We start from the raw sequence: 12,658 nt of genomic DNA on the forward strand, positions 1-12,658 counted from the left end.
AAGCAGGTTCTTTAAGGACATAATGTTAAAATACAACTACCAGGAACAAGAAATACAACTACAAGGAACAAGAAATACAACTACAATGAACAAAGAATTCTGTGAGAATACTTCGATATGCATTATCTATAATATTTAATGGACATAAGACTTACCCTGCTTAATAATGGAAATAAATATTTTTGTACCAGAGGTTTTATTTTTATGTATGTTAAAATGACATTTTTAAAGTTTGTGCACAATATCTTTTAGATCCTTTTGCATGGAAAAATATCATACTTCTTTTCAACTTAAAAATATAAAACAATTATTTTTCAATTTAAATTTGCTACTGATTCAAAGTTTCATTATACCATACCTCCTGAAGCTTTTGCAGAGTTGGTGACACAGAAAGGACAGGAGACGGGATTGGGACGTGAATACTAGACATTGGACTTCAAGCTTCTCTTCACCATCAGCCATCTCCTGAATTATTAGTTGGCATTTGGCAACGACACAAATGAAAAGTCCTGAATACATACAGCTGTCCAGATAACCTTAAATTCATAAATATGCTTACTAGAACAGATTTTGTTTCAAATTATTTCTTCCCTTTATTTTGTTTACAATCCACACATAATAATTGTATATAAAGTGTGATGTTTCCTTATATGAAAACATGTGTGATGGCTGCATCAGAGTTATTCATATATATTAATATATTAACTTGCCTTCAGCAGTTAAATTTTTTTTGTAATGAGCTCATTCAGAAGCTTCTTCTCAGTATTTAAATGGTATCTGTTTTTAAAAACCTTCACAGATGGTCCACAAGCACCAGCCAGACCCCCTAAACCACGGCCCCGCAGGACTGCACCGGAAATTCACCACAGAAAACCCCATGGGCCTGAGGCAGCAATGGAAAGTGTTGATGCAAAAATCGCAAAACTCATGGGAGAGGGTTATGCCTTTGAAGAGGTGAAGAGAGCCTTGGAGATTGCCCAGAATAATGTGGAAGTGGCCCGCAGCATCCTCCGAGAATTTGCCTTCCCTCCTCCGGTCTCCCCACGTCTCAATCTATAGCAGCCAGGAGTGGAGTCACCAAAATGAAGAGCAATTGACAGATAATTCCTGGAGTAGGGAAGAGAGAAGACCGATATGGAGCTCACGTGTGAAGGTGTGCATACGCACACGGCACCAGGGGCGCGCTCCTGCTTGGAGTGGAACTTCGCAGAGCCCAGCTGTTTGCTCAGGATGTCCACGGCCGCTGCAGCTTCCTTGTTTTTGCTAGCCATACTTTGAAATCAGGGTTGAACTGACAAATAATTTAAAAACGTTTACTTCCCTTGAACTTTGAATCTGTGAAATGCTTTTCCTTGTTTACAAGTTAGCAAAGTTGCAGTTTGTGTGTGGTTTTGTTTTCTGATACCTGTACTGTGTCCTGGACAAGCCTTTTGTAGAATAGTCAGGTCTGCTGTAACGTCACCCACCAGCCCTCTCACTCTCCATGGAACAGGTGCATCTCCTGTTTGTTTCCTGCCAATCATGCCCTCCATCCCAGGTCCAGTTCCATTTCTGTCATTTATAAAATGCTTTAAGGTTCTGATTTTCAACATATCAAACTAATGCAAAAAAAGAAAAACAGAAGTGTGTGTTCTTCACTACTGAGACTTTTCCTTGGAAACCATCATGAGAGATGGGAAAATCTGAATGTATAAAACATTTATTTGTCAATAAACTGCCTTTTACAAGGGGATTTTACATAACATAGAGGAGCTTCCCTTTTAAGTGTGAGCTTCATGACCTTAAATCTTCGCTGTTCTCATTGCTGTCATCCAAGGGGTATAAAAATCTAAAATGTAAGACAGCAACGACCGCAGATGATGCAGAAATAAACTCACTCTCATAGGACAGTGCTACCGTGACAGTGCATAATGAGATCTCACAGCACGTGTGCCTGTGTTACTTCAAGGCAAGCAGAGCAGGAAGGCCATCCCCAGACACGTATTAATAACTTCTAGATAAAATTATGGACATGGGTGTCCCAGCGTGCACTGGAGTTCACTTCCTCTGCCAGTGATTACACTCTGATCCCAAGAGCTGCATGAGCGGTTCCTATTGCAGTAGAAATGTTAAATCTGCACCAAGTGCCACAGCACTTCAGAGTTCTTAGTAATTTTCCCTCTGGTGAAGTCAGGGTTCATATTTAATCTGTAGAGTGTCTCACTCATTGCCTAAGAGGGTAGTCATTATTGTGAAAAAAAAAAGGATTTTTTCAGGAATCATGTCATTGTTTAGATGAATCTATAAGTGTTTTTGGGCAAAAGTTGTGTGCTTGGCACTGTGAAGCCCTGTATTTTAAGGCACAATTTCTCCTAAGCCATTTTATTCTTTGTCTTTTTGATGACAAAATTCTGCTGCATAAAACCTTACAAATTTCCACAATAGCTTTAGGATTTTCCAGAACCCTGCTTCTTTTGTACCTGAAAAATGATTGGAAATCCAAACCAGGCTGTCTTAGTAAAAGGTAGGAATCCAGGTTTTATAAATATGGAACAACTGGGTATGTGCCACATCTTTTTTTTTTAACAGATTTATTTATTCATTTGTTTGAAAGAGTGTATGTGGGAGAGAGGGTGTGAGACAGAGATCTGCATTTCAGTAGCTGGATGTGTGCCCCAGGTGGAAGCCAGGAATCAGAAATCCATCCAGATCTGCACTGGAGGTGGCGAGGACCTGTGTGGTTGACCTTCTCTGGCCTCCTAGGATGCTGTGCTCCGGGAAGCTCATCGGAGGCAAAGGCAGTGTTTGATCCTGGACACTCAGTGTAGGATATAGTTAAACAGTAACTGCTTAACCACTGCCATGCCAGGCCTTCCTCAAATACACCTTTAACTTAACACACAGTGTCACAGAGAAGATGCATCAGCCCCTGAGTCTCCATGGAAAAGCACAACCATACATCTGATAAATGCCATAGAAGTTAATGTTCTTCAAAAGTTATGCAGATGGCCAAGTTGCCCTCACAAAGAGCGACTAGCACATTCCAATGCAAGTGATACATGCCCTTTCTTAAAGCTTGGCTTCCATAGTGTGAGCTGTAAGAAGTCCTGGGCCTCAGACTGTTTGTGCTCTTGCATATGCATTTCTTCATGTCACTCTCAGCTGACTCATTCTTTAAGGGAAATTTTTTACTTACCATAGTTGTTCTTCCTATGAGTAGTTATGTGAATAGATTTTTTTTCTACTTAAAATTGGTTAGCTTATTCTCTTTTGCTTTATGAACTCTGTGTTATATCCTGATGTTTGTATATCTTGTGAATTTCTGATGTCGCATTGGAATAGCAGTGTATGTTTGGCCTTTTGAGGACTCACTGACAGTCCACCAGCCAGAGGTACAACTTTTTGTGTGATACATTGATAGAGCATTCTTCACTGAATGCAGAATGATGTAAAAGTAGAATGTTAGGAAACATAGTTTGTTTTCATTTAATTTTCAGATAGCCAAGTGAAGATTTCCAATGAGAATTTCAAAAGACAAGACGGGATGATATAATAAATTTGGTCCTAAAAGTTTAGGAACTACCAGTTCAGCAAACAAAGCTTACCCATGTTACTCAAACCCTCTCTGTTGTCTTATACATAGCCTATAGAAATTATTGGTTTTATCATTTTTAAAAAAATAAATCAACTCATATGGAGTGGATTGGAAACAACTTGTTCTATAAAACACTTCAATGAAAAAAAAAAAAACATTGCTACTGATTGCCTGTGACATCACACTCAAAAAGACATGAGGAAGTAATTAAACTAAAATACTTTCTCATGATAACTATAATAACCTGTAAATGTTTAGAAATAGCCCAAACTTTATGATCAAAAAAGTTAAATATTCATTTAATTTCTCAAGATTCGGAAACATGTCTGTGCCAGTGTTTCATATAGAGGAAGAGAGGAGCAAATCATAGCTATCATCAACCCGTCCCTGTCCAAACATGTCTCAGAAGATCATATTCGGTGATGTTCTAGGAGTAGTATCTCCATAATCTGCTGTGGTCTCCTGATAACTGATCCAGGCTAGCTGAACTTTATAGAATAAAATCAAAGCAGTTGACACTTGAACTCTCTTCCACACACAAGACCTGCAGCTATTTCTGTCCGTTTTCCCTAGTCCACATGCGAACAGTCTTTATCAGAGATCCTTAAATACAAGTGCATACGCTCCCTTTGTTATCTCTGTATTTCACACCAAGAACACTTACGAGATTTTTCATAATGTGAATTTTTACATTTTCAGTTATAGAAGCATTTCCTACAGTTTGGACATTATTCTTCCTCTAGGTTTTTCAACCTGAAGCTTTTTTTTGCACTGACTTTTCTAACCTGAATAAATTTTTAATTTCTATATTAACTGACAGATATGGAAGCAACTCACAGCCTGATTTAAATGATGAAAGATGCCTGTTAAATACCTGGAATTTTAGTGCTTCTAGAAACAGTGTCCAGAAAACACAGCAACAGAGTGAAGGGTTTTCTTCTCAATTACTATTTTATTGTGTGTTTCTTTAATGAATTTTTTAAACTTGTTTAATGTGGAAAAAATTGTTATGTGTTCCATTAATTTATATTGTGTTCATTCTTTTTCAGTTCTGGTTATTATGTAACCTCAAGTACTTTATCAGTTCTTTTAAAATATTTTATAAAATGATTGTTAAAATATGGAGTCGGGGTACTTTATTTTTTTAAATGAACACAACCGTGTCACAGCATTTCTATGTTGTAATTTTTCTTCTTGGTGTTGAAGAAAAAGACATTTGATTTGTGAGCCAGTTGGACAGAGTGGCACCAAGGCACTCATCCTAGGTGATTCATTTGTCAAATACTAAAACTATAATTTTATGATAGTGTAATAGATAAAATTCTCTCTTGTCATAGAACTGAATGTCCAAGTTACATTAGGGTGACAAGTTAGAAAATGGGGTCTTAGGCGAAAGGCCCCAAGTACAATGTTTTTCGTCATAATTGTTGCAGCTAACCAGTAGTAAAAATTCTTTATTTTCCTAATCCTTTCTTGCTGGCCAGTGTACAGTGGGAAGCTACTGAGATTTTTTATTATTATTATTTTTATTTTATACCACAAACAAAATATTCTAGAATTAATTGATACATGCACAGAGATGGTAATTACTCCCGGAAAGCACAGGAATAAAATGAAATTGGAGCTACATTTAAGGAAGTGACTTCAGTGCAATAAATACTGCAAGTGACCACACTGTACCAGAATGACGTGTATGGTAAGTGCTTAAGAACTAATTACTAGGTTCAGACTATGTTCAAGGAAGTTAATTTTGAAGCATTTAATATTTTCTACAACCCTGCCTCTTCCAGCTTTGGAAATTGGGATGAACAGTTCACTCAGGAGATTTGACATGTCCTAGTGCTGAATCATCAACGCTTTGTCAACTTAAGAGAGAAGCATAATTCTTCAGGTTAGGAAAGAACTCCAGGGAGCAATCCCTTTCCCCCCCAAAAAAAAAATTGTTTGGGCAAAGGCAAGTGGTGGTAGAGCTTCAAGTTGAGGGACTGGGCGTGGCAGCCCAGAGTATGGGAACCACAAGATTGTGGATCACCAAGATCAGAGGTGACAGCCATCAATGTCATCAATCACCTTTGAATCTAGAAGAATCAAATTGTGCCAGGGGTTTGCCATGTCAATGGCAACCAAACAGGGTGAAAAGAAATTTAATTTCCTTTCCTTATGTTTCTTTGATTTGGGTTTTCAAGAGAAACTAAGATATTTTCTTTTTTTTCTCGTTAGAATATTTTGCTTTCTTTTTTCATGAGTCTGTTTAGTTTAAAAGCCAGAGACAAACAGAAACAGAGCTTCCATCCACTGGTTAACGCCACAAAAGCCCATAACAGCCAGAGCTGTGCCAGGCAGAAGCCAGGAATTCCACTTCAGTCTCCCCTGAGGAATTTAGAGAATATTTTTCAGAATGCACAGTACAATGGCACAGTGTCAGAAGTGGAAGGGGAACTTGATCCGAGCCATTGCATTATAGGAGGTGAATGTAAGTGAGAGCTTCCCAGGCTGCACCACAACATGCACTCCAGCAAAATTATTTTGTTTCTTTTATGTACACTACCATATTTTGAGTGTGAATTGTGACAACCAGGGCTTTTTTGGATAATCTCTATACAGCCTCCATGGCACTTGTGAACTATCTAGAGTTCAGATCAGATCATTTCTCTGGATAAGTGCCTTAGTTGGCTGGCTGTGGCAGTAATTCCTATTGCACGTGTCTTTCTACCTTCTAGCTGCAGCTCCTGTTCACTCTGCCAAGCTTGTCGATGCTGAGTGTGTCCCATATCTGCACGTTATTCTTTCTCCCCATTCACTCTGCCCAACTCTTACTTAATCTTGAAAATGAACTCAAGCGTTGCTTCTTGAAGAATATTCTGCCTTATCCTGCAAGGTGAGTTGAGTGTACCATCTATGTGTTTCACATAGCTTGCACGGGGAGGAAGTGTGTCTAAAGGAGTCTGTGTCCCAAATTAATGGAGACCCCAGCATATTACACACTAAGTGTTTCAAATATAAAATTGCATTTCTCAGTAGCCAGTAATTGGAAAAGTGCAGAGTTCTAGTCCAAGTTATGCTGCAAGCGAACTATGTGGAAAGACATCTCTTTGCTTTGGTCTTTTTTGACTTGGGTAGATATGTTAAACAATTAAAGTGATCACTAACAGCATTTGGTCCCATTCACTATATCAGGAATAAAAGTGTGAAATAACTACAAAAAACCAGATTCACCAAATGAAAGCCAGAATTGTTTTCTTCTAATGTGTTTTTTAGTTGGTAGAGAAGCTGAGAGAATACTTCCTCATGGAGTGATAATGATGGGTATCTGTTTAAGAGAATACTCCGCAGAAATTTCCACGGCAATTCAACAGTGGTTACAGCTATAGGCTTTGAAGCCAGATTGAATCAGTTCCCACCATTGTCACTTCCTAACTAGCCCTGTGATTTTAGAAATGTATTCGGTGTTGCCTATGTAAATAACAACCTACCTACAGTGAAGATTAAATGCAGTGCCTGGTATTTAATGGACAGTGAGTAAATGACAGGGAATTTAAACTACACTGCATCTCAGAATCCCCAACTAGACAGCAAAGGAAAATGTGTGATTTGTTCTGAGCTTATATAGCAAGGAGTCGTTCGAGCAGCCTTTACACATCCGGAACAAGAGTATTTCAGGTCTTGAAGAGTAATAAGCCGCCACAGTGCCAGCTATACCCTCAAAGCTATACCCTCATTCTGTGCTTGCTCCCTTAAAGCCCCAATGTGAAAGAGGCAGAAATTAGTGGTGGTGAGCAAGCAGGAATGGCAAGGTCAGCCCACATTCAAAAGTTGTTTGCTTTCCCATTGATAATCACCTGGAGCAAACATTGAAAGCACTCTTAACTTTGCAGGAGATATAAAGTCCCTGTCTTATTTTAGTTTAAAATTATTCACGTGGGCCCGGCACGATAGTGTAGTGGTTAAAGTCCTCACTTTGCATGCCCAGGATCCCATATGGTCACCGGTCCTAATCCCGGCAGCCCCATTTCCCATCCTGCTCCCTGCTTATGGCCTGGGAAAGCAGTCGAGGACAGCCCAAATCCTTGGGACCCTGCACCCACATGGGAGACCCAGAAGAGATCCTGGCCCCTGGCTTCGGATTGGCAAAGTTCCGGCTGTTGCGCTCACTTGGGGAATGAGCCATCAGATGGAAGATCTTCCTCTCTGTCTCTCCTCCTCTCTGTATATTTGGCTTTGCAATAAAAATAAATAAATCTTTAAAAATAAATAAAACTATTCATGCACAAGAAATCATTTTATCTTGGGGGTATGGTGAAAAGGAACACAGCCAGCCACTGGATTCTCACATAGTAGTAGTACCATGTTGACGAAGAAAGCTGGAAACCACACATGTTAACCATGTGCTTTCAGCTTGTCAAAAAGGCACAATGAGAGGGCAATGATAAGGGCATGGATTGGGTCTATTTCTCCCCATCCAAATTATGATACCTCCAGGAGACAGTCCACACAGATATTTTATTCCGTTGGATTCTGTTCAGACATAGAGTACCTGCCGTCTCTGAGCGGAGTGAAGCCACACTGTGGAAAGCACTCAGCAGGAAGTCAACGTTCCAACCTGTAACTTAAGAACACGCATGTGACCTTCATGACAAAGCCCACATGGGCATTTACCACACACCTTTAAAATCAAAATCTAGATTTTTGAATGTAGGCCAATCTCACTGGAGGTAGGTAGAACCTCAATGTAATTTTTATTTGTATTTCGCTAATAGCTAGGGAGCCTGAGTGATGTTTCAAATGTCAATTAGCCATTTGAATTTGTTCTTTTGAAAAATGCCTCCTCATTAAATCCATTGAGGATCCACCTAACTCTGGTAAGATTGGCCTACATTCAGAAATCTGCTAACACCTGGCATGGATTTGGGGGAAAACTGTTGGTGTGAATGTAGGCTAGTGCAGCCACCATGGAAGTCAATATGGAGAGTGCTAAGATAACGGAAACTTGATCTACCATTTGACCAGCTGTCTCATTGCTGGGAATACATCCAGAGAAAGTGAAATCTGCATATAACAAGCGACACGCACCCCAGTGTTTATAACACAATCCACAATAGTAAAGACATGTTAACAAACCAAATGTCATTGATGGGGAATGGACTAAAAAAAAAATGGTACATCTACTCCATAAAATACTTCTCAGTCACATAAAAAGAATGAAATTCTACCATTTACAACAAAGAAGTCCCAACTAGAGACCATTATGTTCAGTGACATAAGTCAATACCAAAAGGACAAATGTAAGTTCTCTCTGATACAAAGGCAACCTTTGTGCAAAACACAAAGCAAATAGATATATAGGTAAACATGTATATAGATATATTCTCATGGATCAACTGTACAATGGAGACTAGCATACCAGGAAATAAAGATACATTGCAGTATGCATCTCTTCTCCCACATAAAAAGAGGATTTCCAATGAAATTAATAAACCTTGACTTATGATACTAGACTTTCTACCATTGCCTATACCTACATTGCCATGATACAGTTAAATAGCAGAATTTTGGACTTGTGACTCTTGCTAAAGGACTATACTATTGTGGTAATATAGGGGGAAAACAGTGGGGGAGGTAAAAGCGGGGGTGATGGGGAGAGAGGAAGAGGAGGTGGAGGAGGGGATCCTTCAAAACCGTATCATGGAAAATAATAACAATAAGAAATACAAAAAATTAAAAGCTGAAAATGCATTGCAGTTGAAACCCTGGAGGAAAAAGAATGTGGTTCCTTTCCTTCAACACTCCTCACTGATCCTAGTGCTGGTGCATAAGCAGAAGCATATGAGCAGAGTGAAGCAGTCAAAAGGAGTACACCCTGCTGATGCTGTGCTCATCAACTCTGATGTTGACACTTGGTCAGACTGGGAAACTATGGACTGAAGAAGAATGCAGGTGACTAGGTGAAGCATCAAGAGTCAGCAGCAGGGATTGAAGGCAAGGCATCAATGTGTGATATGGACAGTCCACCAGTTACAAATGTTCGAACAACTGCCATTTCATTTTAAATGAACATTTGTGGTGCTAACTCAAATAATCAGAGTCTGGTTGGAGAATCAAAGTTAGAAGCTATTCAGCATTCAGTGAGGACAGAAACTTGGAAGCAGTCTGAAATGGCTGCTTCGCCAGCTTCTGTTGGGTAACAGATTTTATATGCTTCTGGTGAAATAAATAAGTACATTGAATTAAGCTTCAACAAGACAAGTGTATGTGTGGTTAACAACCCTATGTAAAAGATCAAGAATGTTACTAGGTAATGGCTATGATCTTGGTTATTGATTAAATCATATATTAAATTCCTTGTTATCTTTATGCAGGGAAACTTTGGAACAATGATGTCATTAATTATTCAGACAATGGGATAGCTGATATTTTTTTTCTTCTATGAATGACCAAAAGTGTAAAGCTCCCCTCTTCTTAAGCTACAGAAGGTATTTCTTAAGTCACAGGGTTTCTTGCAAAGTCCTGTTACCCATGGATGGGATCACCTTTTATCTTCATTGATTAAGTGGTGTCCTGGCTGAGTGGTATTTGCAGTTATGATTCAATTCTTAAACCTACAGTAATTCCCATGGCTTAAAAAACAAAAGTGCCAAAACACAACAGCCATCACTAGAGGATCCTTTTATAGCAGATGCTTGGGTTGGACAGGTTCACTTCATTTCTCTGGAAATACTTCCTGATGGCAAATTAGTTCTCTCTGGATATCATCCTGCAAACTATGGCAAATGCTCCCCAGAATCTCCTTTTTCACCCATCAGTGCAGGGCCCCATCCCATCCCCAAAGTTCCTCCACTGCAGGCATTCTGTCTGCCTCAGCAAGCTATTCAGACCTTGTTGGTTCATGTGAAGTATGTGAAATGTGAAATGAAACACATGCCAGTAACTTACCTCAAACAAGCAAGACTTTTCTGAAATATTCCTCAAAAAGAGCCTGCATTTTGCTAAAGGGCTGTTTTCACTGTAAGGTGTGAAATATCTTTTTAAACAACCAATAAGCACGAGGTTCCAGGCATAGGTCATGAATCACGTGAGTCAAAAAAAAAATGGCAGTATCAAGGCACTTGTCTGTAAAAATGCTTAATCAAAAGCAATGCATGGTGTCTGTTTATTTGGAATTTCCCTCAAAATAAGGAAGAATAGATGATCAAAAGCAAAAAAAGAAGTATTTGTTCTGGGCATTTAAATCAGTACTAATATAATTAAACATTGAAACAGCACTTTGGGTTTGAGAGAGCATTCCAGCTTATTTTTAAAGTGTACTTCTCAAAAGCTCTTGTGCAGTAGGTCTGTTATGTGTGAAAACCTCTCTGAACATAAAATATATAAGGCAGAGAACAAATGATTGTCCCTGAATCATTCATCATTTAACAAAAGCTGGAATTATCCTCTATCAATGCCATTCCTCCTACTAGCTGTTTAAAACAGGCCTAAAAAAAAAAAGACATTCCCTTCATGGGAAATAAAGGAAATTCAAAATAAACAAGTAACTTTTACTTACTATCTTACTGCAGTAAACATAAGCCAAAAAGATAAGCATATCTTTTAAATTTATAAAATAATATGCTTTCTTTTTAAGAAGAGTTTAATTGGTCAGCACTGTATCCCTACGTAGTGGATAGAATCATATCCTTGAAGCTAAGCCACGCACTATAAATTTTGCAAAATGTTAAGCAATTTAAAAGCACAAGAGAGTTAAGCAACTTCATGAACATTTGCTTAGCACTGTGCTTTTCCCTCAGGTAGCCATTTTCAATATGTATAAATAACTACATGTAATCAATAAACTAACGAATTTGAAAGGCAGTGGATTTGAGAGAAAGGGAGAGACAGAGACAGAGCAATCTTCCATTTACTGGTTTTACTCCTCAAATGATTATTACCACCAGGACTGGATCTGGATCATGCCAGGAGCCAGGAACTCCATTCTTGTCTCCCACATGGGCACCAGAGGCCCAGATACTGGAGACATCTGCCTACTTCTGTGTTGTATTCATAGGAAACTGGATGAGAAGCACGGAAACAGGCATTCAGACATGAGACAGTGGCAATTCACGCACACTGACCCCTAAATACTCATTTTTAAAGTTAATTTGCTGGTTTATTGAAGCAGCAAGAGAAAAAAATACATCACACCTTCTTTTTTGCAGCCAAAGAAGTTCAGTATAATTGCTTGATTTAGTGAAAAGCTAGTAAACAGAAGAGAACAAATAAATATCCTCACAGGTTAAATAAAAACTAATCTGTGTCATTTGTGACGCTCTAGAGCGTAGGCACAGAAGCACTTTGGCAATCATGTTATTAATCTCTAAGAGGCTGTAAACTTGTCATGGTAAGGACACTACAAATTCAGTTTGAAAATACTTCGCTTTTCAGACTAATGACATGTCAGGACACTTATGCTTCCATCATCACTTCAGTGCCTTGAGAAGACCAATGTTCTTGTTCTCATCTCAGAGGACCACCACCACTTCAGTGCGTGACTTGTCAATCCTTTGTGGGATTAACCCTTCAATTAAACTCATTTGGAGTTGAAGGTGGGAACAAGAGCACTTACTTCCTTTAAAGATCATGCTCTTTCATCACACCTGGAAACCCAGAAGTATTCAAACTCTCTACTGTTGATTAAAATCAGTTCAAATATCAACACATTCAAACGTCACTTTCTTTAGAAAAGTGGCTGTGGTATGTGATAAAACTGTGCAGAGAAAATGCTAAATCACAAAATAGACTTAACAGTGTTCACTGCTCTCGGTGATTTTGTGTTCTTGATAATGTTAAACTCAATCATCTGGCTTGATGAATGTCCAGTTGTTTTGTGCAGGAGAATAAGAGCTAATACACGCTTCAAAAATTGTGTAGAAAACACATGAGTTTAAAACAGTCAAAATTAGCTCCATAGATACACTCAATGTTTTCAGGAAACTACATTTTAGATTCATCATATTTGTTACCAAGGCCAGGAGCAAAAGCCATATCCATAAATGGTTTTGTAAGCTCATTTTGCCCCATTTCTCTCAAAAACAAAACAAAACAAACAAACAA

The 12,658-nt window shown here is 38.7% G+C and overlaps 1 protein-coding gene across 10 annotated transcripts in view; it reads left to right on the top strand.

Annotated features, from left to right (window-relative positions):
• The window catches only part of CBLB (Cbl proto-oncogene B), a 191,054-nt gene extending 185,511 nt beyond the window's left edge, over positions 1-5,543 (top strand). For 9 of the 10 annotated variants that reach the window (XM_040980529.1, XM_040980535.1, XM_040980527.1 and 6 more), the window contains one exon: positions 800-5,543. In XM_040980529.1, the coding sequence (XP_040836463.1) occupies positions 800-1,059 (260 nt within the window). In that variant the 3' untranslated portion in view covers positions 1,060-5,543. The remainder of the gene's footprint in view (positions 1-799) is intronic. The other variant, XR_005883915.1, reaches the window with a different exon arrangement.
• Positions 5,544-12,658: the final 7,115 nt, after the last annotated feature.

Source organism: Ochotona curzoniae, unplaced genomic scaffold (assembly GCF_017591425.1).
Source record: "Ochotona curzoniae isolate NIBS_2020 unplaced genomic scaffold, NIBS_Ocur_1.0 contig_3498, whole genome shotgun sequence".
In the NCBI taxonomy this organism is placed as follows: domain Eukaryota; kingdom Metazoa; phylum Chordata; class Mammalia; order Lagomorpha; family Ochotonidae; genus Ochotona; species Ochotona curzoniae.